This window comes from Mangifera indica, chromosome 8 (assembly GCF_011075055.1).
Source record: "Mangifera indica cultivar Alphonso chromosome 8, CATAS_Mindica_2.1, whole genome shotgun sequence".
Taxonomy (NCBI): domain Eukaryota; kingdom Viridiplantae; phylum Streptophyta; class Magnoliopsida; order Sapindales; family Anacardiaceae; genus Mangifera; species Mangifera indica.
In genome coordinates, this window is record NC_058144.1 from 2,457,848 (window position 1) to 2,483,841 (window position 25,994).

The window sequence follows — 25,994 nt, forward strand, 5'->3', positions numbered from 1 at the left end:
ATCCTCAAGTTGTTTACGGCTGATTTAGCCATGCATCATCAGTTGATTTGAGTCCTTGTAATTGGACTTCATCCCATGGCACAATCACCTTTTATCTTTTTATTTTTTATGATTTGTTAGTTTGTTATGTTCCCCTCTTGCTTCTTATTTTTGTCATCATCTCTATCCTTCCATCACAAGTCTATAAAGATAGCTAGGTAAATGCTTTCCACTCTTCAAATATTATTCTAAATTAAGATGTTCTTGGAAAGCTTTAATTTCCTTTTTGTTTCAGTTACTGACTTTTCAAGAAAACCTCGATTTCACTTCTTTCGAATAAAACACCCATTTTACAAAAAGGACAGGAAACAATTTTGCAATTATTGAAAGTTCAATATTCTCTTCTTCTTATGAGACCATTTTTTGACCATGTAGAAAAGGATAAAGGGACACCTTAACTTCTGCAGCTAAACAACTACATTTTTCTATCAAAGTCTTCATCCCCTTGGGTCTATTGAGTCCTTGGTTTCCTGGAATGAGGTAATTAATATAAATCTGATTATTTAAAATTCAAGAATAAAAAAATTTCGGTGGTAATCTCATGCACGACGACAAGGAGGGCCAACTAACTGAACATTACTATTAATGTTAATTGTGAAATTACTATCATTTAAAAATGATATGTGATTATTAATAAAATAATATTTAATTTTTAAATTTGCATAATCTTACTATTTATTTATATACTATAGAGTTGTAACACTTGAATTACATAGAAGCACTCCTACAGATTCTTCAATGAAGTTGATAATTATTAAAAACAAAACCACGCTGAAAATGGGAATACATTTTTTTATTACGTCTACTGAAAACATAGCTATAGTTATATATGCTAATTGGAGGCCTTTCTTCTTGATCGATATGCCACATAAAATTCCCCTCCAGACTCCATCTGAAAATGATTAAAACAAATTAGTGAGTCTGACAGTTTAATCTTCGATTAATTTTTTGGAATCAACTTAATTTAATAAAAGTTTATTATTTCATCGTTGATTTATTACAGTTGCAATCCATAAAAAGATAAGTTATCCTCTTATTACTACCTGTTTTCAAATTTTCTGCCATTAATTTCTGGAAGTAGAAGCCCGACGAGAACAGGGTTGATCATCTTCAGCATCATCAGATTTTCTTTTTAATCGACAAAGAACAAACGGCTTCTGCACAATTCAATAACAAAAATTATTATGATTTGTTTTTTGAAAAAAAAAAAAAAAAGGCAGCTTCTCTTGCGGCTGTTTTCACTACATTGCAGTTAATTCATTGTTATTTTTTTTACATGTTAATATTATATATAATAACATATTATTTATAACACAAAAATTTGAGAAAAATTTTGGATTAATTCATCTTGTTGCGTAATTCAATAGATTATAGAAGATACATGAAGATGAAAATTAACATGTCAATCCGCCTTTATTCATGGTTGTAAAACTAAAATAAAAACAAAAAGGTAAGCAAGAAAGGTGAACAGATAAGTAACTGATAATAACGAGCAGTCTCGGAATGATATTCATGTATCACCCAACAAGTTTTAATGGCATTAGAACCGTGACCTTGGTAAAAAACCAAAGTTTTTCTTTTACCAATGAGTTGGCCAGTGTTTTCGTCGTAGATTTCGCGATCTTTACCTGTGACTCTCCAAGATCCAGCCCCAGTTGTTCTTTCCATTCGTTTACTCTTGGCATACTTATAAGCAATTGCACTGAAAAAGTACCACTCTTGATCATCCGAGGGGAATGGTGAATGCTCTGCACAAAAATATAAGTCAGTTTGTCATTTCAAAACATATAAAATTTGATATTCTTGTGTGAATGAAGTGTATATATATAAATGTCTACCAGGTAATTGCCAAGGTTCAAAGCTGCAAATATCGACTTCCTTAATAACAGTAGAAAAATCAGTGCCATCCCTCATCTTTGATTCAAGAAAATGGTGGATGATTTCGTCTTCTGTTGGATGGAATCTGTATCCCATGCTATTAAAGTAGTCCATTAATAGAGATTTGAATATCAAAGTAATAATGGAACGCGATGAAGAGAGATTAATATAAGTTTTGGTAGGTTGATGAGTTGAGTAGTAAGTGATTAGTGAAACTAGCTAGCACTTGCTTATATACACAAATATAAAAATATTTCATGGCATTGACTTCTTCTTCGTCAAAGTCTTGCCCTTAACCAAGAAGCTTGGGAAAATTAATTTTGAAGGTGCTGTCCAAGACGCGGAATAGTTACATAAATATGATCACATCAATCACCATATTAAATGTACAAATAGTTACATACATGTAAACTTGATTCTGAAGTTGTTTACCAATTACCATTGATCTCGTCATGTTAATTGGACTAGTCTCCTTGGCTTGGCTTCTGTGGTCACATCGCACAATCACTTTTTAATCTTATTTATCATTTATTAGCTTGTTATGTTCCCCTCTTTCTGTTTGCCTTCTCATTTGCCTTACCTATCCTTCCATCACAAGTTTGTACCGCATTTTATTCTTGGAAAAGCTCAGTTACCGACTTCCCTACAATTTTGAACATTCTATTCAGTTTCCCAAATAATCTAAAACAGCTGTTTTACTTGCAAGCATTTATGTCAATTTCAAATTTGTCTTCTTCTGATTTGACCATTTGTTAACTAAGTGGAAAAGGAAAAGGAGACACGATAACTTACTGCAGGACTGCAAGTAAACATCCATATTTTATAAGTTCTTTACATCTCCTTCTTCTTCTTCTGCTTCTCCTTCTTCCTGTTAGTTGGGTCTCTTGATTCATCGTTTTCCTGGAAGTAGCAAACAGGATGCCTTTACTTCTCTCGGCAGTTATCAGATCATTAAAAATATATATATATTAAACCAATGATGGTAATCTCACCTATAATTAATTAATTATTTTATTTAGATTGGGTTATTAACATTAGGTACTATCCTTTTGGTTTTGTTTAGCACAGCACTAATCTACTTCCATATTTAAAAAAAACTTATTCCCATTTAAGATATAATAAAAATTTAAAGTCATATTCTCTCATTTTAAAAAATTTAAATACTCATTTATGAGATAAATTTTATTAAAAATCTCAATTAAGGTTAAAAATAGAATCTTTATTTATTAAAAAATTTAAAAAATTAAAATTTTTATCATATATTCTTTATTCTAAGATTAAAAACTTGTAATTTCTCCCGATCCAAATTTTGAAAAATAACAAATTTCTTCTAAGGTTTTTTTTTCTTTTTTCCAACGAGGATTCACTATTACTGATCATCGATCATCCTTCCTCTTATCTTATTTATCCTTTTATGTCTTTCTCCAACCACCGATTGACAAAAATTATTTGTAAATCTAAGCAATTTTCATCTGTATGATGAAGCATCCAAACGATTCGTCTGAAAGATCTCTAGATGATTTTCGTTTGAATTTTCATATAATAATAAATACATAAAAATGTTTTATTAATTTATCATATAAAACAGAATATCCTTTGCCTAATAATATATGTTTTAATTTTTACTTCATTAATTTTATTTCAATATATAAAAATAAATAAAGAAATGAAAAAGAATTTTATTTCAATATATCTTATTTTATTCACTTTTTTGTATGGCCTCGTCAGCTTGACTCTTGATCGGGGCTAATAAGATTTTGAAAGTGGAGTCGTGCATGGACTTTAAACAAGTATACATATTCAATATCCTTAATTCAAAATCATTAATTTAATATTTAAAACTAATTGTAATTAGTTTTATTGTTAATTTTAATTAACAGAATAACATCTATAACCACATGGTTAATATGTACTGAATTTGTTTTATGGTCAGGTAATGGCGTCTCCTGGAAAATGAAACAACCCTTTCTGTTGCTGCCATCAGATTGAGTGGATATAAATCTCGAACTTGTTTTCGGATAAATTGTTTCAGCCTTTTTCTGTGCTGCCGCAAACTTCGCAACAGAGTTCTCCTCCAAGGGTAGATCAAAGGCATGCTCTGCTGCTTTGGATATCAAACTAATAACATATATTGCATTCAACATTATGGGTTTCAATAGAAAAGTCTGTGGAGACAGATTATCTTCCAATTTCTCTGAATTGCCTCCATAACTCATATACCTCATACTTAGATACTGCTTTGTGTGAACTTTTAGCCCACACTTGGAGTGTACTAGGAGAAGATTCGTTTTTAATTAAGTCCCCTGATTTTGGTAGATGTTGAGCTCTGAAGGTTCTTTTGCTAATAAGAAAATCATCACAGTACCAAAGGAATACAATTGACCTCAGGAGAAACTGCAGCTGAGTCGACAGGCTTGAATGAGTCTCGCTTGGGAGAGGATGGCGTCTCCAAAACTTTGCCACTCTGCAACATATAGATATAACAGATCATATGTAATTTTTTAGTTTAAAGAAAGATGCCTAAAATGATTTATCAAATTCTTGAAAACTACGGCGGCAGGAATGCAACAAGGCAAAAGTCTCTGGCTTAGTTAAATTGCATCAAAACAGCTCAAATTATCATCTTAAGCTCTTTCAAAATTCTCAGGAATATAGGAGAATAGCAGTATTGTGATAATAACTAAGAAAGAAGCATCAGCCACTATAGCAATATATATTAATCTCCTACAGAGGTTAGCCACAACCCAATGATTATTAGAGTTTATTCTTGAATCCAGTGGTCACCGGCGAAAATCACTAGCCTCTTCATACATGGTTTCGTCATCTTTGTCATGAATGAGAGTCTTTTCCCAGTATCCATTTTTGGAAGCTACTAGGGACTTAAAGAAGTCCTGTTCCTGCTCACTTGTGCCAAATCTATTCAGAGACCAATTAGGATAAGGGGAGCCCTGCAGGTCGGTCATAGTTTACGCGTAGTGAAAATCAATACACAAAAAAAGCATCCTCAAGCAATTCACACTGTTCAAACCAAGATCTTATATACTCAACAGTCTCTCTTCATCTTCAACTGGCAGTAGGGCAACCCACGAAAACCAGCTAAAAATTAAGTAGCCTAACATTTAATTAATTCAACAGAGCATGAAAAATGTAAATTAGAGAGCATGCAAACACATAATTCACCAGGAAAACAGACACCCTTAATCAGTAATAAATTACAAAAAAATTACAAAGTAATATATACTAGGAACTAGAGAGGACCGTATGAAAGTAAAAAGAGAAAATACAGATAAGAAAAAAATGTCTGATAAAGAGGGGCACTACTGGAATGATGCCCATGTACGACCCAGTTGGTCTTGACCCTATTAGGAAAATGATGCAAGTGGAAAACCAAAATCTTTATTATACCAGTCACCTTCGTCCCCGCTTGTCCCATATGACACGATCCTTACCAGTGACTTTCCACTTCCAGTATCCACCGTTGGTTCCTTCACGTAGTTTTTTACTTTTTTTCTTTGGGTAAGTCCTTGACGAAGATTTAAATCCAAATAAAAAGATTCTGTTTGTTTTTTCCTACTTCAGGGGGTAAGGAGACGCAGGGAGGTGGGTAATTTTTTTTTTAATTTTTTAGTTTTAATTTATTACTAAGCAATATATTGTTATTGATATAGTTGAGCACATGGTTCTCTTGAACAAGTGTTTTCTATTTTGGTTGCACAACTTTTTTTCTGCACAAATGAGGATTTCCAGAAACAAACAAGCAACCCAAAAGAAGATTTTCCATGGGCTGTCTGTACCTCATTTTCAAAGCTTTTACAAAATTCTAATTCTTTCTCTAGAATGGTTTTATTTACAAATATGCCTAAATCTTCAGTAAAAAACCATTAAGAAACTTGCAACGACACTGGTGAAAATACAACGCTGAGCCGGGCATGGTCAGAAAGAGAGTAGTTCTCCGGCCAGAATCCTTTCTCAACTTCAGGAGGGAAGAGACATGCATTCTTTACTCTGAAGCCAACTACTTCTTGTTCTCTGCAATCTTCGGACGTCTCCATATTGTCATTGAAACTATCCTCTATTTGCTCTGAACAAGTTGAATTCCACATCTTCTGCAGCAAAGCCAATAGTAATCTAAATTGTATTAAATTTATGCAGTTGACAGCATAAGTACAAATTTCTTGCAAATTTAGCCATTCCCCATTTTCCTCCTTTTTTTTTTTAAAAAAAAACTTAATGATCCCACTTTCTTTCACTTAATTATCTAAATTTTGAACAGAGAAATGCAATCAACAGGGCTTCTACAAGTAAACAACCAATAATATGAAAAAAAAAAAAAAGTTAAATACCTTCAATTCTTCATGATTAACAACACCATTTCCATCAACATCTGCTAGTTTCCATAGATCATCTGCTTCTTGGAAACTCAGTCTATAAGGTTGTACATTTAAATTTGCCTGTATAAGAAATGCAATGTCTTTTTTTTGTATTCATTGGAGCTAATAGATCTAAACTTAGGGGCTAACATTCAAATACCTGCTGGTGGAGGGCTTCGCAGAAAGCTGAATAACTAATAACATCACCATTGTCGTCTGCCTTCAATGAGGCAAGTGCATCATTTTCAGCCAAGGAAGCTTTTTGAAGCTGACTCTGCAACCAAGAAATTTTTTGTGTTATATATGGATGGCTCCACGTTGTTGATCTACATCTTTCAAAGAAAATGGATTCATGCTTATATTCTCCAACACTGTTTATAGAAATGGAATGGAACAGGCTCACAATTCATGCCCAATTTTAGACAAATCTAATTGTCAGAAGAATAGAAACTATTAAGTTTAAGAGTTAATTTTCAGATCTATAATCTTTCACTAGGAACTTCACTTCAGCTAAGCATGGGCAATGACCTTACTCGAAGTACACCCCACATATACTTAATTACTTACCAAAGCTGTATAATACGTTGTACTTATTCTTGAAGCTGTTCATAATTTTTTAGTGCTTAACTTCAAATCAACTCAAAAGGTTCACAAAAGAAGTGTTGTGTCCAGACTCCATAATTTATTTCTTTCAACGTCTCATAAAATCAACAAGTTTTTAGCTTTTCTGGCAGGATATATGAAAAGTGCAGAGTAAGGACATGATATGTGCATAGAATGGCATAAAAGAATTATCACAAAAACTTGAAAATGGAAAAATAAATTATGCACCTTTATAATACTGAAAACTGCTTCAGCCCAACTAGTCTTCAATGGTTTTCTTGATTTATTATCAGGATTATGAAGCCAAATAAAATCAACTCCGCAGATGTTCCCCCGATGATTTCGATGGCTTACCCACTATGACATTCAACAGGCATGCAACCAAAAGTGTAAATATTAAGCATTGAAAACATTGTTGCTGGCTTAGTAATCTATAGGCATAAAACCAACCTTGTGAGCATCTGCATCACCATCAGTATATTGATGAGCAATATCATAAGATGATACAAATCCCTGGGACCTAAGAAATTTGTAAACACGCCCTCGTTTGCTCCCATTCCAGTCACTGCAGAAAGCAGAATGCAACTGGATATATAAATAAGTGCATTCATTCTAAGAAGATGTGTAAGAGAACAGCAATTTAAAAGGGGTGGGTGGGAGAATAAAGGAAACTCACCCACTTAGTATAATGGGTATGTGGTTAAGCTTGTTTTCTGTCTGATACACTTCTAGATATTGCAATATTTTATATACCTATCAAAATAATAGAAGCATGGCGATCAACATCATGATTGATAAGAATCAAAACAGTGGTAGAAAATAAACAAAACAATTGTTTAGAAGAGAACATGTATACCTGATGCAATCTTACAATAGATAGACTGGAATCATGAGGAAATAACAAATGGGTATTTACAATTAGAATTTCTTGTTGGTCACCATTTTGGTTTGATAAGAAGGGAACAACAGATTGAACATGTAATAGTTGAGCCACTCGATCTCCAAAGTCATTAAAGAGCAACTCTCGATAGTTTAGAACCTTGAAGAAGTTCTGATGTAAAGCTGTTAAAAGCCCTGTGAGCAAAATAAAAGTTTGTGATAATTAAGTTGGAAGCAGCGTAAACAGATAATTCCAATAGAACTTGTACAGTTGAGTTTAATATGCAATAAACAAATAAACTCTTATTTTGATTGATTGGTACAAGAAACTCCTAAAAAATTAGACTTTTTAATAGAGAAGAAAGCATATTAGCTGATGAGCACATACCGTCCCCACGATTATTGGTTCGTGCAAGCTCGAAAGTGATGTAGCCTGCATCACCAAGTCTCTCCTGGTACATACGCACGAGTTCTTCGTTTTCAACCCAAAGCTCCTATTAACCACATCAAAATGCCATGGAAACTGGCGCTGGGTACTGATTCCATAACAAAGAAAAAATTGATACAAATAAATAAGGCAAAAGGGTACATGAAAAACACCTGAAGACATATAATGGAAGATCTTTCATAAAGCAGCCAATCCAAAATCGTCTGGTTTCTGTTGAACCAGAATTCTTTGATGTCGCTTTCACGAAGGCTGTCATTCTATTTCAATCACAACACCAACAGTAAAATAAGCGAAAGCCTTCTAATTACATATTAAATGGAACGGCAACATAAGATGGAAGAAGATTATAGACCTGTTGATCGAGGCGCTTGTAAATAGGAGCCAAAATGTTAAAAGTTGTACAAGAAATGCAAGGCTCTTCCGTTGCAGTAAACAGATACTCACCGTTGGTTTTCAAACTTGACCATTCATAAACAGAGGAATCGTTCCCACTTGAATCGAGAGAGGGGATGACAGAATTCTTCGATTCTACCACCGCCGCCTGTGTAATTCATATGCAAACACAAACAAATATCAATCCCAGTTGCCTTACTAATCAATCCTAAACGTACGACAAAGAAAATTTCACGAATCAAACTCAGAAAGCCAACCAACCATCTTAGCTTGGAACTAAAGCTTCTTGTTTTCTTTTGAAACGATGCCTCCGGAAGCAAGAGAAATGCTGATTTTGCGGGCGACAAAAAAATTGGTCTCTATGGATTCCAGATTGTGGAAATTTCATGAGACAAAATGGATTGTTTTTATTTGTTCATGTTCTCGCCTGTAATCTATTTCTCGTTTATAATATCTGAAAGGCCCAAAGTATGCTATTGTGTAAAGAGTTTCCCTCTTAACTTGAAAATTTCATTTATCCACCTATGGATGATTAAAATTAACTGAATGTATAAGTTTTATCATTTCTATCCTCCTAAACCCTAAAAACTAATAATTTTTTTCTAACCTAAGTTTTCAAAACTAGCATTTTCCCCTTAAGGTTTCCAATTTTTCAAATTCAATTTTTCTAATGACGAAAAGACTTTTTTAATAATCTCTAGACAATGTCTCTTTTTTTCTAATGTATCCTCCTTTCGATCATCATTCTTCTGATGTTGTGTAGTGTCATTGTCGTTATAGAACGAAGATGAGGTCTTTATCGATGATGAAGACTCTTTATTGATGAAGAGTATTTGTCGTTGATGAAGATCTTGTCTTCGTTCTCTGATGACAACGACATTGCCGCACAACATTGGAAGGAGAATGGTTGGAAAGAGGACGCGTTGGAGAGGAAGAGACATTGTCTAGAGATAATCGAAAAAGTCTCTTTGTTGTTAGAAAAATTGAAAACCCTAGGAGAAAAATATTGTTTTCAAAAACTTGGGTTAGGAGAAAATTATTAGTTTTTAGGGTTATGAGAAAATGAAATCAAATTTAAGTTTATTTTTAATATTGAACATAAAATGATAATTTTATTCTTAAATCTATAGTATAATTTTTAAAGTTGAGGGGGGAAACTGAGATACACCATACTTTTGGATGGGAAAAAGTCCTTTGGCCTATCTAAAAACAGCTATTGCTTTTTCCTATGGGCTGGTGGTTCCTGAATATCTTCGGCTGTTCAACCGTCAGTCAATTCAATTGGTTAATAATTGACGGTGGAGCGGAGCGTCATTCAAATCTCCACAATTTATTTCCTTATTTATCTCAAATTTTATACAAAATTCTACGGGCCACGACTTGTTCAGCTCTTCTATTCACCTTTGCAGAAATATATTATAAATCTAAACCCAAAAAAAAAAAAAAGTTATAAATCTAAATTTAAGTCATTTCCGTAAAATACTAATGATTTTTGTCAATCTTTAATTAAGGAATTTGGTTTGGTTTGGTTTGGTTTTAGATTTCTTCATTCAGACTTTCCTGAACATGAAGCACATTTTGCGCTTGATATGGAAATAAAAATACCTATTCGCTCAAGTAATAATTTCGACATCTTCTCCTGAAACTTTCCCCTTGATTAACATTTCTCAAGCACTGAGTTTGTCTACTTCACCTGCTTACTTCTTCTGCATCTGGATCTTCAAGCCTATCCACAACAAAGTAAAATTGAATTAGAAGAAATTGCCCACGAAAACAATTTCGTTCAAATTAGATTGAATTTTTACAGTTTATTATCGTCCGTGTGCGGCTGTGGTTTTACTGGTTGTAGAATGTTGCGGGCGCTTGGTTGCAGGAACTCTGTCTGTCGGTTTCGGCAGGCTGCACGGCCCACCATACCCTCAAAATAACGGACGTTGATGGCCATACCAATCCACAACAGTTAAAAAATTTTGAGACACGGCCCACACTGATGGGTCTTGTCTCTAAACTTCTTAATAGACCGGTCCGCAAAAAGATTTTTTTATATTATTTTTAATTTTTGAATGTCGGCTTGCAAATCTTTTTGTGGAATGTCTATATAGCTCACTATACTTGTGGGTCAGTGACAAGTGTTAGTTTTTTCAGGTGAAGAAGGCAGAGGTGGGTTTTGGTTGGGGTTTTAATTTTTACTTTTATTATTTATAATATTAATTTTAAAATTAATATAAATTAAAAGTATATATAATTTAATTTAGATTGAAGATTAAATTTATTCAATTTTCATAAATATTACAAAGAAGTAATACAAAATTTTTTCCTCACCTGATAAGAGAAGTTTGCCCATTTTACATATAAAATGAGATGAAAGATTTGAAGGTCTACATGAAATTAAAAAAGTAGAAAAATTTATAAAATTGATAAAATATTAAAACTTTCAAAATAAAAATTTAAATTTGTCTCTAGCACATTTATGAGACCTTAACTTACTTAACACAATAATTATAAATCTAATTATTGTATTCCAAATTTGTCCATTCAAAAAATACAGACGGGTCCTCAATTACAACTAAAAAAACTCCTCCTACATCACACTTGGTCCATTAAATATGTTGATTAACATAATTATTGCTTATAATTGAACTACAATTATTTTTATCCCAAACTGGATACACAATTAGCAAAAAATTATACATATGCTAACCCAATTCTTGAAATAAGAGGTATCCGGCACATTGAAGCAAAGAAATTTCAGCCTCTGTTGATAAGAATTCTCCACCAAAAATGCTTCAATTTTAAGGCCACGTTAAGTTACAGAAAAAACCGCCTGCGGCTAGTATCCATCTCCGACTGAAAGTTCAAGTACAGGTAACAGATATGAGGGAAAGAAAAAAGGACACTCATCTTAGATACAAGAACAATATGGTTGAGATGTATTCTATTACCTTATGAACCCACTCATATTCTCCACCTTTGGTATCAAATGTTCCATGCTGCAGGCTGATCAACTTCAGTGTGAATCGGGGACCACACTCCTGTGTATTTAAAGGAAATTGAACTTGCTTTTAGACATTCATAGACCATATAAACTTCCAAATAGAAAAATTACAGGACTACTTGATGCTAACACCGTATCAAAAACTTTTATGCAGTTGTTCAATATCCAAATTCAAATTAGCAATAACTCAATAAAAGGCAGTAAGTACTTTTGAACAGGTTGATGATAAGAATTCCAATTCAACCAAACCCACGAATAAAATTTACAGAACACCAACCTGAAGGCGAGCTATTACTTTCTCTTTAGCGATCTTCTCACCCTTAGTGTTTTTGTTTTTGGAGTCTTCCTTCGCTTTATTACCTTTTGAAACATTTTCTTTGCTTTCTTTGGTTTCAAAGATATACCTGCATGCATTAAAATGATATTTTGTGAGAGAACCATAAGTTAGAAAAAAGGACTAAATTATTTACATGCAGCAGCTAATAAAAGCAAGGTCACACACCGATGATGCCGGAAGAATATAAAATCTCGTTGATTATGAAAAGTTACAACTCGCCGACCACGAAATTCAGGATCTTGAGGAAAAAGAGACTGTATCAATCTACATGGAAAAATTAACAAAATGAATTGTTAGGTAATGACATAACAATTCAATTAAATCTTTATGGACATATTAACAAGTAAGAGTATGCAACCTCCCAAGGCGGTGACCCAGGCGTGTAGTGAAGTTATTTAATACCAGCTCAGGCAAGTGACCAGTAGGATTTCCATGATTCTGACATAAAAGAATTAAAAAATAAATGATAAGAATGTCCTTATTATCAATCAATATCTAGTAAATTGGTATCTCTCATAAAAGGAAATGACATAATTGCTCTTGGTGAAAGTTATTAGGTTTTATAATGTTCAACTAACCATAGTTAGCATATGATGTATTAATCTTTTTAATCACTGAGCTTCAATTAAAATGGAGGCTTTAAGTATTTAAGTTATAACAATCTATTTAATGAATTATACAGAAAATTTCAAGATGTTAGCCACAAACCTTAATTTCCTTGCGCAAAACAAGCTTGGAGAGCTTAAAATGGGCAGTCGGTCCATCAGGCAAGCCAATGATTAGAAAAGCATCTTGAAGACAGCCACAAATAATTGTAAGATGAAATCCGTGTTTTTTTAGTCACAACTGTAACAACTTCCCAAAAAAGATCATTCTCATACAGATCAAAGAAAATAATTTAAAATTAAAACCCAGCCAAAGAAAACATAGTCTAAGTGCAGAAAGCAATATCATCAGGTGCCCGCAAAATTTATCACACACCAGTAAGTGCCGCTAACCTGGTTCCCTGCGATTGGTGTGCACAACAATGATAGAAGTGAAGTCCTTGTTATTAGCATATTCTACAATCTGGGCAAAAATTAATTATAAATCACTAAATGAACTATTAATTGGATTTAAGAAAAAAATTGAGGGAATTATAACCAACACCTTCTTCAAGTCATAGGTTCCTCTCTTGAAATAGTATGCATTTGGGATGACCGTAAGTAGTTCTGATATAAAAGCTGGTCCTCTCTGCAAACCAAAAAACAATAATTACTTAACCTTACAGCAAATAGTAAAAAATCTTAGTAAGGAAAAAGGTGAAAACTCTACAGATCTTTCATTGTCCATTTTCATGGTTCTATATCAGCCATGTCGGAAAGAAAAGAGAAGTGATACATACTGTGGAGTTGAAACGGCATGTTGTGATCAATATCTTTGGCATACGTTCACGCTTTAGTACTGAACTAAATTCGTCCGCATCATTACCAGCAAAAAGCTGCACATAAGCATAAATAAAACGTCAGCTATAACTGTCAGAAGGCGATAAGCAATTTAAAGTAGAGCAGTAGTATACCGGAAAGTGGTACAACAGTCAAATTTCAAACAATTTTAATATCAAATATGCAATTTTTACTATGGGAATTAAATTAAGTCCCTAATCCATATATTCCCAATATTATAGAATACAATTACTACTTAAAAGCACAGAAATGAAACCAAGAAGAGAATGAAGGACATCCAAAAATCAAAATTACCTCATCATCATCGGGCCTGCATACGGTTTCATCGGGCTCCCGTGTATTTTCGATAGTGCGAGGGACCATCTTTGGCGGAGGCTGCACAGACCATAAATAAAAAATTATCCCAATGCATTATTTCAATTATGATGTAAAAGTCTAATAATATAAGGTTAGGAAGTGGAGATGGGACCTCCTCACCGAGCTCGAGAGCTAGTTTCTCGGCGGCATCACGGGCCTTGAGTTTCTTGCGCTTCTCGAGCTTCTTCTGGTGCTTGAGCTTGGCGTGTACGGATGATCTCTTCTCTTTGTTTTTTATCATCGATGGTAGTATCTCCCTCTTCTTCTTATTGCTGCTTTCATAATTATTATTAGTCTCTTTATCTCCTTCAATTAATTCTTCTCTTTCTCTCTTCTTTCTCTTTTCCCCCATTTCTCCTTTGGCTTTTCTCCAGTTTACAGTGAAGAAGCAAACGAGAAGATGACGATGAACGTACTGTGGTAGCTAGGGTTTTTGAATCGACAAATACAGAATTAAAGGTTTTAACTTTCAATCCGGTTGAAATGGGCCAGCCTAAGGTCACGGTAAGCCCAACATTCTTAAACTAAAATAAAATTTTCAAATATTTTAATATGAAAAAAAAATTATGTTATAAATTAGATATATTAAATTTAAATTTTTATTTTGAAATTTTATTTGAAAGCTTAAGCTATGAGTGGAAAGAAATCTTTAATATTCGAATGCATTAGTATTTCAGTCTGTTTGACCTATACTTTATTTGTCCTAAATCATGTTTTATTAATTTAATTATATGCTTTTAATTTGAGATAGCTGAGCAATGGTTTCAGTAAAACATGAAACCAAAAATGGGAACGGTTGGATAATTCATACACAATCAGGAGGATATTATCATCTTTCTCCATTTTTAACTGGAAATATGTAAGAATGCAGATCTCCATTGCAGTACGCTAACAGAGTTCTACCAACCTGGCTCCTATCACTGGTGTTACAAGCCACGAAAGAGATTTGGCAAGGGAATCAAGTTGGTGTTTTAATTGTAAGCTTGAATGGTCAAGGAATTGTTGAATCTGTAGTGATTGACGTGACATGTGGTAGTGCAGTAGAATGTGCATCATGCTGAGCAGCTTTAGCTTGCCTAGTCTGCGTCTGACATGCCTCTGTCTCTTTTTTACCCATAGCAGATGTACAGGCCCATTATAAGCAAGAACCTGCAACACTGTTCATTAACAGATGGAAGGTATTTAAAGGCCATATGATTGATTATCTGATAGCTGCAATAATTATGTAAAAGAATGATTTAAGAAATGACCTTCCAAGGTGAAGTGGCCCATGAAGAATGGAGAAGTCAAATATGGCTACAAATATCTGAATGAGAAGAGTAAATGCAGATGTGAATACAGGACCTCTTTGTGACATTCCCACATAGCACAAGCCTGATTCCACCACACCCTGTTTCCATACATGAAACAAATGGCTTTTTATTGTATTTTACAGCTGGGTTTAACATTTCCACAGCTTGAATATTACTGAATAACTGAAGTAACTTCAAACTGGAAAACAGATGTTCTTTTTTTTTTTTTCTGCAGAATGAGGAAAGAATTCATATAAAGTTATGTTATGTGCCAGGTGCAATTTTAGTTATAAAGAGAATACTTACAGTATATATGACACTTGCTATCTTGAATTTTCCTTTAAGAATCTACCCGGAAAGATTTGTCTCCTTGATCAAACAAAAGATGGCTGACTGAACGGCACCGAAGGAGGACAAAATAGCAGTGCTAGAATATTGACGAGGATATCTCTTACCAATTCTTGCTTGCACAAGGAACCAAGAAGCCCACACAAAGCATCCTGCAATTAAAAATATTTTACTACCAATGGCCCAACTCTCCGTTTTACTTGTCGAGATCATCATGTAGCTATGTTTTGTTAGATGATGTTGATTTGTTAATAGCTTTTCTTTGTAAAGGATCAAGAAGATAACTCCACCGAAGCAAACGACTGTACCTAACACCGTACTCCTCCTAACCCAGCTTTTCACGTTCACTTTCTCTAATCTTCAAGTGTTGAAGTCGTTAAAATTTTGGTTCATCAATGGAAATACAAAGATTTAGTGTTTTTTCTTACCCAAAGAGTAACGCTAATAAGAATGTGATAACAGAAACCATATTGATGAAAGCACAGACTAAAGTGATAAATATCTATTCACGTCCTAGAAAGAGGAAGTACTGTACTAGTGTTACCCTGAAATATTATTTCAATATTTTCATCAGTCATTTTCAAAGCAATAATCTACATCTAGGCTACTTTATCAATCAAGGATATTATTACGAACCTGATTAGATCGCTGAAAAACAGCTGACATAAGACTTGAAAAGTAAGCTTGGATCCAATTTTCCTGCAAGAAGGGTATTTTACAAGTTCTTTGTAACAAAGTTTTCTAGAGAAAACTATCAGAGAAGAAGATGGATTTAGCCTACTTCAAGTGTAAATCAATATGGAAAAGGCTAAATAACTGTTACCTTTCCACAAAGTAGGCAATGGGTGCCAAGAAAATAGCTGAAATGAACTGTATATGCAACAATAACCAAATGGTTGGTTCCTTGATCAGGAATCTTCTTAAGAAGTACATTCACAGCAGCAAATCCAAAGTTAACAGCCACCATCGTGATAACCAGCTTCCATTGTCCTTGGAAATTCATGTTTTACTATTGAGCAAAAAGCTCAATAGTAATAATGAATGAGAAAGAGTGTAGAGACCCCATGTCCTTCCTTCCGAATACTTGCCTCTGGAAAGACAACGAAATCATACAGAATAATAAACTACATATACACAGCCAAACAGACAAGATTAGTCATGGCTGAAAGCTGAAAATCACATCACCACTTTTGTGCTTGTGCTATCTTTTACCGAACCTTTTTCCAATTTTGAGATAAACAGATTGACAGAAAGTTTACATTAGGCATCGCCACTAATCAAATTAAATAATGACAACTTTTGTGGTGTGAAAAAACTAACATATATATAGCAATAAGCATCTTAAAAAAGAGAAAGACAAGGGCATGCATCCGCTTCTGCAGAGCATCTTATACTTCCATTCCATATTAGGATAAAACAACAGGCAATTTATCTAAATCCGTGGGATTCCTGTTTATATTGTATCTCATCTCATGGTATATGATATTACGAAGTTCGAAAACTGTACAGAGGATGCTGCTATTGACTTGTGTTTGAATGGTGGGGATCCTATTCAATACTGCCAATCAACCATTAAGGCAATTTAATTCAGGTAGGAGTGTACGGATAATTTAATATTCTTATTTGGATTTTCATCATCTACCTATATTGGAAGCTACTTCAGTATGTCCCTCTTCTTCTTATTCTTTGTTTTGCCTGTTCAATTAGTAGATATCTACCGCATTATCAGTACATATTATCACCTATTTGTCAAAACACTATATTTAATATTAGAGAAGAGTTTTAAGAAAACAGTTAAACTTCCAGAATAAAGTGGTTCATGCAGGATAGAGAAGACAGATGTGGCTACAAATATCGGAATGAGAGGAGTAAACGTAGATGTGAATGTATGGCCTCTCTGTTTAACAGGCCACGACATCCCCACATACCAAAGTCCTGATCCCAGCATGCCCTGTTTCCACCCATTAAACAAATGGTCTTATATTAACATGTCAATAACCTGAATAGTAGAAAAGGACTAATTTAATTAAGTGGAAAGGTAAGTGATAATTGAGTGATAAAAGAGAATGATTAAAACATATAAGATACTTGTTATCTCCGTAAATCCTTTCAAAAACCAAGCAGAAAGGTTCCTCTTTATGATTAAACTCAAGATGGCTGACTGGATGGCACCGAAAGAAGACAGAATAGCAGTGCTAGAATGTTGACATGGATATCTGTTAGGGTTAAGGTGTACGTCAAAAAGAAGGTTAAAAGAGGAAGAGTGGCAAATAGCAGCCAAGTGGGAAAGGCAGGAGATAACCCAATAGATCGTGAGAGTCTTTCAAATCAAAGTAGCAGGAATTATTTGATCATGGGGAATTCAAATGATAAGGTGGCAGACCATAAGTGGCAGACAAGAGGCAGAGAAGTGGGAGAGTAGATATAGACTTGGAGGAGGGAAGTATGGAGTATTTTTTTGTGAAAGATAGATAGGAAGGGAGAGTACAGCCTCTCAAATAGCTGTGTGGAAAGGGCAGTTGAGTTGGTGAGGTTATTATGGAAAGTTGTTATTTTAGGTGAGCAACCTCTTCTTAATGTAAATTCTGGAAATCCATACTGTAATGCACAGAAACTCTTTCATTTTTTTGTAATGAAATCTTATTGTAATGCACATGTACACTTCCATTTTTGTAATCAAATTCTATTAAATGAAAGTAATACAGATCTGGTTGTTCTGTTATATTGGGTGATTTGTATTTCACTGTTTCATTGATTACTATCACCATTACATTGTGTGTGGTGCTGCTATTCTGAGACTGCTGCCAACTGGAACTGCTTCCTGGGTAGCACTACTCTGCTGGATTGGAAACTTCTCACTCTCCAGGTCTGTATCAATATCTCTTTCCAATCCTTGCTTGCCTAAGGAACCATGAAGTCCATCAAACGCTTCCTGCAATCAAAAATATAGAACCAATGGCCTACCTTTCTGTCTTACCACTGGAATTCTTCATCTTGGATTGTCATATTAGATTATTTGGGTTTGTTCAGGGCTTTCCTTTGTAAAGGGTCAACAGTATTGCTCCACTAATGCAAAAAAGTGTACCCACAACCTTAGCCCTTCCAAAGAAGTTTTCATATTCACTTTCTCTAGTCTGCAAGTTTTTAAGGAAATTATAAGGTTTGGTCATTAACCCCAAATGAATTTACTTGTTGGTTACTCTTACCTAAATGGTAACACCAATAAGAATGTCATAACAGGAACCATGTTAAGGATTGCGCATAAGAAGATAGCTGATGTGTATTCAAGCCCCAGAAGAAATAAGTAATGGGCCAGTGTTACTCTGAAGCAAATCAAATATCTTTCATTAAGTCATGGACAAAGATAATATTATATGATCTATAGAAGCAACCAGAAAAACCCCATCCATCAAATACTTTTATCCCAGATAGAGCACTGAAGAACAGCTGACACAAGATTTGTACTGTGAGCTTGGGTCTAATTTTCCTGCAAGAAAATATCAATGTGATTAAGTTCATTGCATAAAGTTGTGTCCAGAAACTTCTGATATTGAATATGGTTCAGTTATCAAGTCATAATGCTATTCTTAGTTAAGAAAAAGTATCTAGCAGAGAGGATGATAAATTTAGCCGACTGCAAGCAATAAGTAGCCTATAATATATTACTTTAAAAGGAATGACTAAGGTAGCAGTTACCTTTCCCAGAAGTAAGCAATAGGTGCCAAGAAAATAGCTGAAATCAATTGTCGGTAAGCATTAATAACCAAATGGCTGGATACTTCATCAATAATCTTCTTAAGAAGTACATTCACCATAGCCAATGCAAAGATAACAGCTGCCATCGCTGCAACAGGCTTAAATTGTTCACGGTAATTCACGTTCAACTATTGCGTACGAACACTAAACAAGAGTATAATGAGAACCTTTTCTCTTCCTTCCTAATTCTTCCTCTGGAAACACAATGAAGGCATACAGATTTATCTCGTTATAAACTTATTAGTAGGAAAATACCAGCAAAATCAGAGTAGACGTGATTGTAAATAAGAAATCAAATAAAAAATTTTACGCATTCAACTAGCTCTTTCCAGATATTCTTTTGCAGTCTGTGCTCACTTTTACTTGACCTTTTCCAATGGTTCACAGATGGCTGGATCAATTGCTTAAGTTTATATTATGCCTACGTCCTAATCACACGGTCTACTAATTCCATCACTATTTTTCCGTTTTCATTTTCCCTAATCCGACATAATTAGGTAACGATTCTCATGTCATTCAAGCCTACTTTCACTAACTTTTCAAACCAAGCATCCTCTCATCCACATAGCATCTAATACTTCTTTTTTGTACAGATTAACCACTCCGTTACAGTTCCATTGAAGGCAATGAACAATCTGTCAAATCTTAGGTTAAATAATAGCCCATATAAAAAAGCACCTTGATTCTTGCTAATTTCAGCTCATCTGATATTTTGCACCGCTCAACACCTGTTCGGAGGATGCTTCTGACTTTTCTTTGATAGCGGTCTTCTATATATGCAGTCATCATATTAAGTTACTACTAATCAATCACCTAGTCCATTCTTTCAAGTTCTATGGTCAGTTTTCATTACTTTCTTTAATCTCTATCCTTTTTCATAGTATAAAAAATATGTATTTTCATTTTGTGTATGTCTTTTACTGTAAGATTTATAATTACCTAAACCAGGGAACAACTTTGTTTCATGGGGAATTCGAAGGAAAATTTTCTATTCACTCAATGTTTAATGGCATGGTAACACTGCATCCACTTGCAGTTTATTGATTCAAAGGAACCTTTTATATAAATAATCTCAAATCACTGGGTAATAGCTAAAGACAAAAAATTGGATTATGATCGATTGTAGGGTTTTCATATTTCGAGTGTCATAGAATTATGTATCGGGAGAAGGACTATTTCCCACCCAACTTTTGATGCATTTTTAAATTGGCACCCACAGCAGATGAAAATCCAGTTTTCTCATCCGTGACCAAACTGCCGTCCAATTTTTCAGTTAGGGACAGGGGCAAAATCGTCATTTGCTATTTAAAACCTTAAAACTTTTAAATTTTACCGTTTCCCCCCTCCAGGTTTTAAAAACTAATAACTAACCCATCCTCAAAGTTTGAAAAGTTTAATTTCACCCCTGGGGTTTGCTCCTTCTCCGGCCACCATCGACGGCCGACGCATTCGACCGATCTCTCATCTCCGACTACAAAGGACGACGAAGGACGACCCTTCGTTGCCTAGATCTGGACAACGAAGCGTCGTCCAGATCTGGAAGAACAGACGAAGGACGACGCTTCGTCGTCCTTTGTCGTCGCGTCTTCCAGATGCGACGAGCCACGAAGAGAGAAGAGAAGAGACCTTCGTCGAAGCAGACATCCCAGATTTGGACGACGAGCGACGAAGGGAGGTCTCTTCGTCGCATCGTGCGACGAAGAGATCTCCGTCTCTTCGTCGCACCACAGCCGTCGCACCACCGCCGTCGCACCAGGAGAAGGAGGAGGCCGGTGACGACGCCGGAGAAGACGTCGGGAGATGAGGTTGAAGAATGGGGGTGAAATGCTAGTTTTGAAAGTTATGGGGGGCGGCTGTATTTTGAAAAATATGGAAACCCTAGGTTTGGGGGTGAAAATGTTAGTTTTTAAAGTTTAAAAACTTTAGGTAAGGTGAAAATGTTAGTTTCTAAAACCTAAGGGGGGTGAATGGTAAAACCCTCACATCAATTTTGAGAAATTAAATTAAGGGGTATTTTGGTCATTTCATCTAACAAGGGTAAAATAGATATTTTACCCTTATGCAAACAGATATCATCCATTTTAACAGCTCATGGGTGGGAAAACTGGATTTTCATCTGACGTGGGTGTCAATTTGAAAATGCATCAAAAGATGGGTGGGAAATAGTCCTTCTCCCTTATGTATCTCAAATTAAAAGGGAAGGAAAAAAAATGGCTGGCCCAGTTCCCGGGTTTTAATTTTAATAGCATATAAAGTGCAAGTACTGGACCTCAACGTTACTAGGCACTGGCAGTGATAGACGAGTCTTTGATGCTCTTCTTGGCAATGCGATGCGCCATGGAAGAACAGTTTTTTCTTCTTCCTTTAAGTCACCATCAGTCCAACTGGGAAACATCCTCTTGTTGGCCTCTATCACCAAAACCCTTTCAGAATCAGGCACTCGCAACCTTGACCCTCGATCCGTTCCCATCTCAGAGCATCTTGTTCTCCAGGTCCTGGCCAAGAATTCACTTGACTCATCCAAAAAGATCGACTTCTTTCGCTGGTGCTATTCTCTCAGACCTAATTACAAACACACCGCCTGCACTTATTCTGGTATAATTCGAACCATTTGTAAAGCGGGATTCCTCGAAGAAGTCCCGAGTTTGTTAAATTATATGAAGGATGATCAAGTCGTTGTTGATTCTGAGACTTTTAAGCTATTACTCGAGGCGTTTATTAAATCTGGTAAGTTTGATTCTGCGCTAGAGCTTCTTGATTATATGGAAGAATTAGGGACTAGTTTGAACCCTAAGGTATATGACTCTGTCATTGTAGCTTTAGTTAGAAAAAACCAGGTGGATTTGGCGTTGTCTATTTTATTGAAGCTTCTTGAAGCTCATAATGGTAGCAATATTGATAACGCCATTGTTGATTCGCTTCCTGGTAATTTTGCATGTAATGAATTATTTGTTGCTCTTAGAAAGGCAGATAAGAGGGTTGAATTTAAACAAGTGTTTGATGCACTGGGAGAAAAGAAGGGCTTTGAGTTTGATACTTGTGGTTACAACATATGTATTCATGCATTTGGATGTTGGGGTGAGTTGGGTACTTCTCTGAGACTGTTTACAGAGATGAAGGAACAGAGTTTGGTTCCTGATTTGCATACCTATAATAGCTTGATTCAGGTGCTTTGCACGGTTGGGAAAGTGAAGGATGCCTTGATAGTGTGGGAAGAATTGAAAGGGTCCGGTCATGAACCAAATCAGTTTACTTATCGAAATCTAATTCAAGGATGCTGTAAATCATACCAAATAGAGGATGCAGTAAAGATTTTTAGTGAAATGGAGTATAATGGGTTTGTTCCGGATACTGTGGTGTATAATTCTCTGCTTGATGGAATGTTCAAGGCGAGGAAAATTATGGAAGCATGCCAACTGTTTGAGAAAATGGTTCAGGATGGGGTTAGGACTTCCAGTTGGACATACAATATTCTAATTGATGGGTTGTTTAAGAATGGAAGGGTAGAGGCTGGCTACACTTTGTTTTGTGATTTGAAGAAGAAGGGGCAGTTTGTCGATGCTGTAACGTACAGCATTGTTGTGTTGCAGCTTTGTAGGGAGGGATACCTAGAGGAAGCTTTAAAATTAGTGGAAGAAATTGAAGGGAGAGGTTTTGTTGTAGATCTAGTTACAATAACATCTCTTTTGATTGGGTTTCATAAACAAGGTAGGTGGGATTGGACAGAGAGGCTTATGAAGCACATCAGGGATGGTAATCTAGTGTCACATGTTCTTAAGTGGAAAGCTGATTTAGAGGCCTCAATGAAAAGTAGAAAGAGCAAAAGAAAGGATTATACTCCAATGTTCCCAGCTAAAGGCGATTTTAGTGAAATTATGAATCTTATAGGTTCTACCATCTCAGAGATGGATGCCAACCTAAATTCAGAAGATTGTTGTGTTAAGGATGAGGATTCATCAGTGGACATTGATCAGTGGTCATTGTCTCCATATATGGATAAATTGGCGAATCAACTGAAGTCTGACTGTCATTCTTCGCAGAAGTTTTCGCTATCTAGGAGCCAACGAGTTCAAGATACAGGAATGGATTCTTTTGATATTGACATGGTCAATACTTTCTTGTCTATATTTCTGGCTAAAGGGAAGCTGAACTTAGCCTGTAAATTATTTGAGATATTCAGTGATATGGGTGTCAACCCTGTCACCTACACTTACAATTCCATGATGAGTTCATTTGTAAAGAAGGGCTATTTCAATCAGGCATGGGGAGTACTTAACGAAATGGGTGAGAATGTTTGCCCAACAGACATAGCGACATACAATGTGATAATTCAAGGTTTGGGGAAGATGGGAAGAGCAGATCTAGCCGGTGCTGTTCTGGATAAGTTAATGAAGCAGGGCGGATATCTTGACATAGTTATGTACAACACCCTGATTAATGCACTAGGAAAGGCTGGCCGGATTGACGAAGCGAATAAGCTTTTTGAGCAGATGAGGTCCAGTGGAATCAATCCTGATGTCGTCACTTTCAATACACTAATTGAAGTTCACAGCAAGGCAGGCCAATTGAAGGAGGCATACAACTTCTTGAAAATGATGCTGGATTCTGGCTGCTCCCCGAACCACGTCACTGACACAATTTTGGATTTTCTTGGCAGAGAGATTGAGAAACTGAGGTACCAAAAGGCATCAATCATGCCCAATAAAGACGATTCTTCTTAAGAAAATGTTTCTGCTGGTTAGCATTTATCCGCAATGGAATGACTCAACTTGGTATTAAATTGCAGAACTTACAATATTTCGTCTCTGCTATGGAATAAAAAATTCGGAAAAAAAGTGTCGCAGGCCTGGGGAAATTTTTTTTTTTTTAAATTCATGTCTTTTCAGATATTTACCAACCTCACCATGTTAATCTGTGCATAGATCGGCACATGATTCTGCATTAACTTAAATATTTTTATTCAACATGGATCGATACACTGTCATGCGTAAAAGTTGTACAAATGAACTCTTTCACACGCCAAAAATAATGAACAAATGTTGAATTACCGCAACCTGAAGCGAATTACAAAGATCTAAAAAGAAACCAATCAAAAAGAATGCACAATCAAAAAATTCCTAAAATAAGAGAAAAAGCAATCAAGAATAGCCAGACGATATGGACTAAAAGAAGCGCCTGCCCAGGAAGAGGTGCATTGCCACCACTGCCAACTTCACAAAACCCTAATTTAGCGACTTTAACACCCGCACAAAAGGCTTCAGGACAGCCGCACCAGTAGGTGACCCCGTCAACGCCACACACTGGATTGGTTCGAAAACAACTGATCGGGCATAAGTCCGGCTTGTTGGAGCCTACGCACACCGCATCGCCATCGTCGTGCTTTGATTGCACAAACTGTGTGCTGACATTGAATACCAGGAAGATGAATAAGATGAAAATTGAAGGATTTGCTGCTAAAAAAGTACGCATATCGCCAGATTTTCCGATTACGTGAGACCCAACCCCAACCCTAAATGCCTTTCGATTTAGGGCAAGAGGCAGATATTTAATTTACTTTTTCTAGAACCTTAGCCCTGAAGTATCCGTTGCTTAAGCAACTTTTTCTTTTTTTAACCATATATTGCACGCCACCTTTCTCTCACACTTCTTTTTTTTGTTAATTAATTTTTTCACCAAGATTTGGCCAAAAACTCTTTTATACCCCTAGCCATCATAAATAACATATTCCCACCCATAATCAGGATTTATTTTAAAATTTTAATGGTGTAAAGATAAAATAGTAATTTTATTATCCATAAAATTAAAATTTTAATTTTTTTACATATCAAATCTAAATATTTTAAATATAATAATATAATTATAATTGTTAAATATATCAAAGGTGTCAATAAAAATTTGTAGGAGTCTTTAAAAATTTCAAAAAGCCTAAAGATGTTTTAAAAAATTTTTTAATTTCAGTATACTTTTCAATAGTTTAAAAATGATAATTACACTCTCAAATAATAAAACATAACATAATAAGAAATGTAATATGTAATATTACAAATTATTAAATTATAATAATATTTTAAAAAATATGGAGTGACTAGGTAATTTATGAAACAAGAAATAAAGAAATATTATTTACCTGATTGAAAGTTTTAAGAAATTCAAACCCAAAACGTAGTTCATAAATCATTGGGGGTCAGCAAAAATTTTAAACTTTGGGGTGATAATGGTAAGATCTTGACTATAGTGGAAAAGCTATCTCAACAATAGAGTTTTCAAAAATTTCCAATGATTCATCTGTAAGATTTTAAATTTTGTAAGAATTATATTAATTCATTATTAAATATATGATTATGTGTCATTAACATTTTCTATAACTTTTATTAATCTAAAATTATATAATAATTCTAAAAAATAAAATATAAAATATAAAATGATAATTTTATTTTATAAATATAAAATAATAATTTCATTTTCTAATACTCAAACAAAATTTGGTTTTGGATAACAAAATATTATTGAAGAGAGATTTTAAGCCTACCTTGGTGAGAAAATGTAATTTATTTATTTTAAATGTCTATGCAAAAAGCTCTAATGTTTACCTCGAGTGTAACCAATGTTTTTAAAACTAGATCGATGAGTAAATTAGTTATCTCATTGGTTCATGGTTTGATTAGTTTAACCAATTCAATCGAAGAATCAATCGGCTCAATTTATTATCGAATTAAAATTTTAAAAAATTAAAAAAATTGGTCAAATATGATCAAATCCAGTTTTTGATCGATTCATCTAGTCAAACTTGGTTTTTAAGAGGGTTTGATTGAATTAATAATAAAATCAATTTTTTATATTAATCTAACTAAATT

The 25,994-nt window shown here is 34.7% G+C and overlaps 4 protein-coding genes and 1 pseudogene across 8 annotated transcripts; 1 reads left to right on the forward strand and 4 right to left on the reverse strand.

Moving 5' to 3' along the window:
* Positions 1-1,470: 1,470 nt before the first annotated feature.
* On the reverse strand, positions 1,471-2,089 carry LOC123223360 (protein CUP-SHAPED COTYLEDON 2-like). The gene is made up of 2 exons (XM_044646517.1): positions 1,878-2,089; positions 1,471-1,787 (listed from the first exon to the last, which is right to left on the reverse strand). The coding sequence occupies exons 1-2, from the start codon at positions 2,029-2,031 to the stop codon at positions 1,471-1,473; spliced, it is 471 nt and encodes a 156-aa protein (XP_044502452.1). The 5' UTR covers positions 2,032-2,089.
* A 3,508-nt stretch (positions 2,090-5,597) lies between these two features.
* LOC123222536 (uncharacterized calcium-binding protein At1g02270-like) lies at positions 5,598-9,052 on the reverse strand. 5 transcript variants are annotated; one of them, XM_044645376.1, is made up of 11 exons: positions 8,872-9,051; positions 8,570-8,758; positions 8,370-8,474; positions 8,158-8,263; positions 7,747-7,964; positions 7,567-7,643; positions 7,341-7,455; positions 7,119-7,247; positions 6,448-6,561; positions 6,261-6,368; positions 5,598-6,020 (listed from the first exon to the last, which is right to left on the reverse strand). In XM_044645376.1, the coding sequence occupies exons 1-11, from the start codon at positions 8,872-8,874 to the stop codon at positions 5,799-5,801; spliced, it is 1,386 nt and encodes a 461-aa protein (XP_044501311.1). In that variant the 5' UTR covers positions 8,875-9,051; the 3' UTR covers positions 5,598-5,798. The 5 variants fall into 5 exon arrangements, 4 of the variants coding, with proteins under 4 accessions (XP_044501311.1, XP_044501310.1, XP_044501312.1 ...); XM_044645375.1 differs by having other exon boundaries at positions 5,598-6,023; positions 8,872-9,048; XR_006503659.1 differs by having other exon boundaries at positions 5,598-6,023; positions 6,261-6,342.
* Positions 9,053-11,109: 2,057 nt separating this feature from the next.
* LOC123222692 (ribosome production factor 1-like) lies at positions 11,110-14,192 on the reverse strand. The gene is made up of 11 exons (XM_044645595.1): positions 13,857-14,192; positions 13,682-13,762; positions 13,327-13,422; positions 13,092-13,175; positions 12,941-13,010; positions 12,651-12,733; positions 12,301-12,380; positions 12,108-12,206; positions 11,883-12,009; positions 11,553-11,642; positions 11,110-11,457 (listed from the first exon to the last, which is right to left on the reverse strand). Exons 1-11 carry the CDS (start codon positions 14,094-14,096, stop codon positions 11,419-11,421), a joined length of 1,089 nt encoding a protein of 362 aa, XP_044501530.1. The 5' UTR covers positions 14,097-14,192; the 3' UTR covers positions 11,110-11,418.
* LOC123223361 lies at positions 14,109-19,299 on the reverse strand (annotated as a pseudogene).
* A 2,052-nt stretch (positions 19,300-21,351) lies between these two features.
* Positions 21,352-24,116, forward strand: LOC123224118 (pentatricopeptide repeat-containing protein At4g01570). Its single transcript, XM_044647652.1, is given in 1 exon segment — positions 21,352-24,116. A coding segment is annotated over 1 exon segment (2,412 nt). The 5' UTR covers positions 21,352-21,470; the 3' UTR covers positions 23,883-24,116.
* Positions 24,117-25,994: the final 1,878 nt, after the last annotated feature.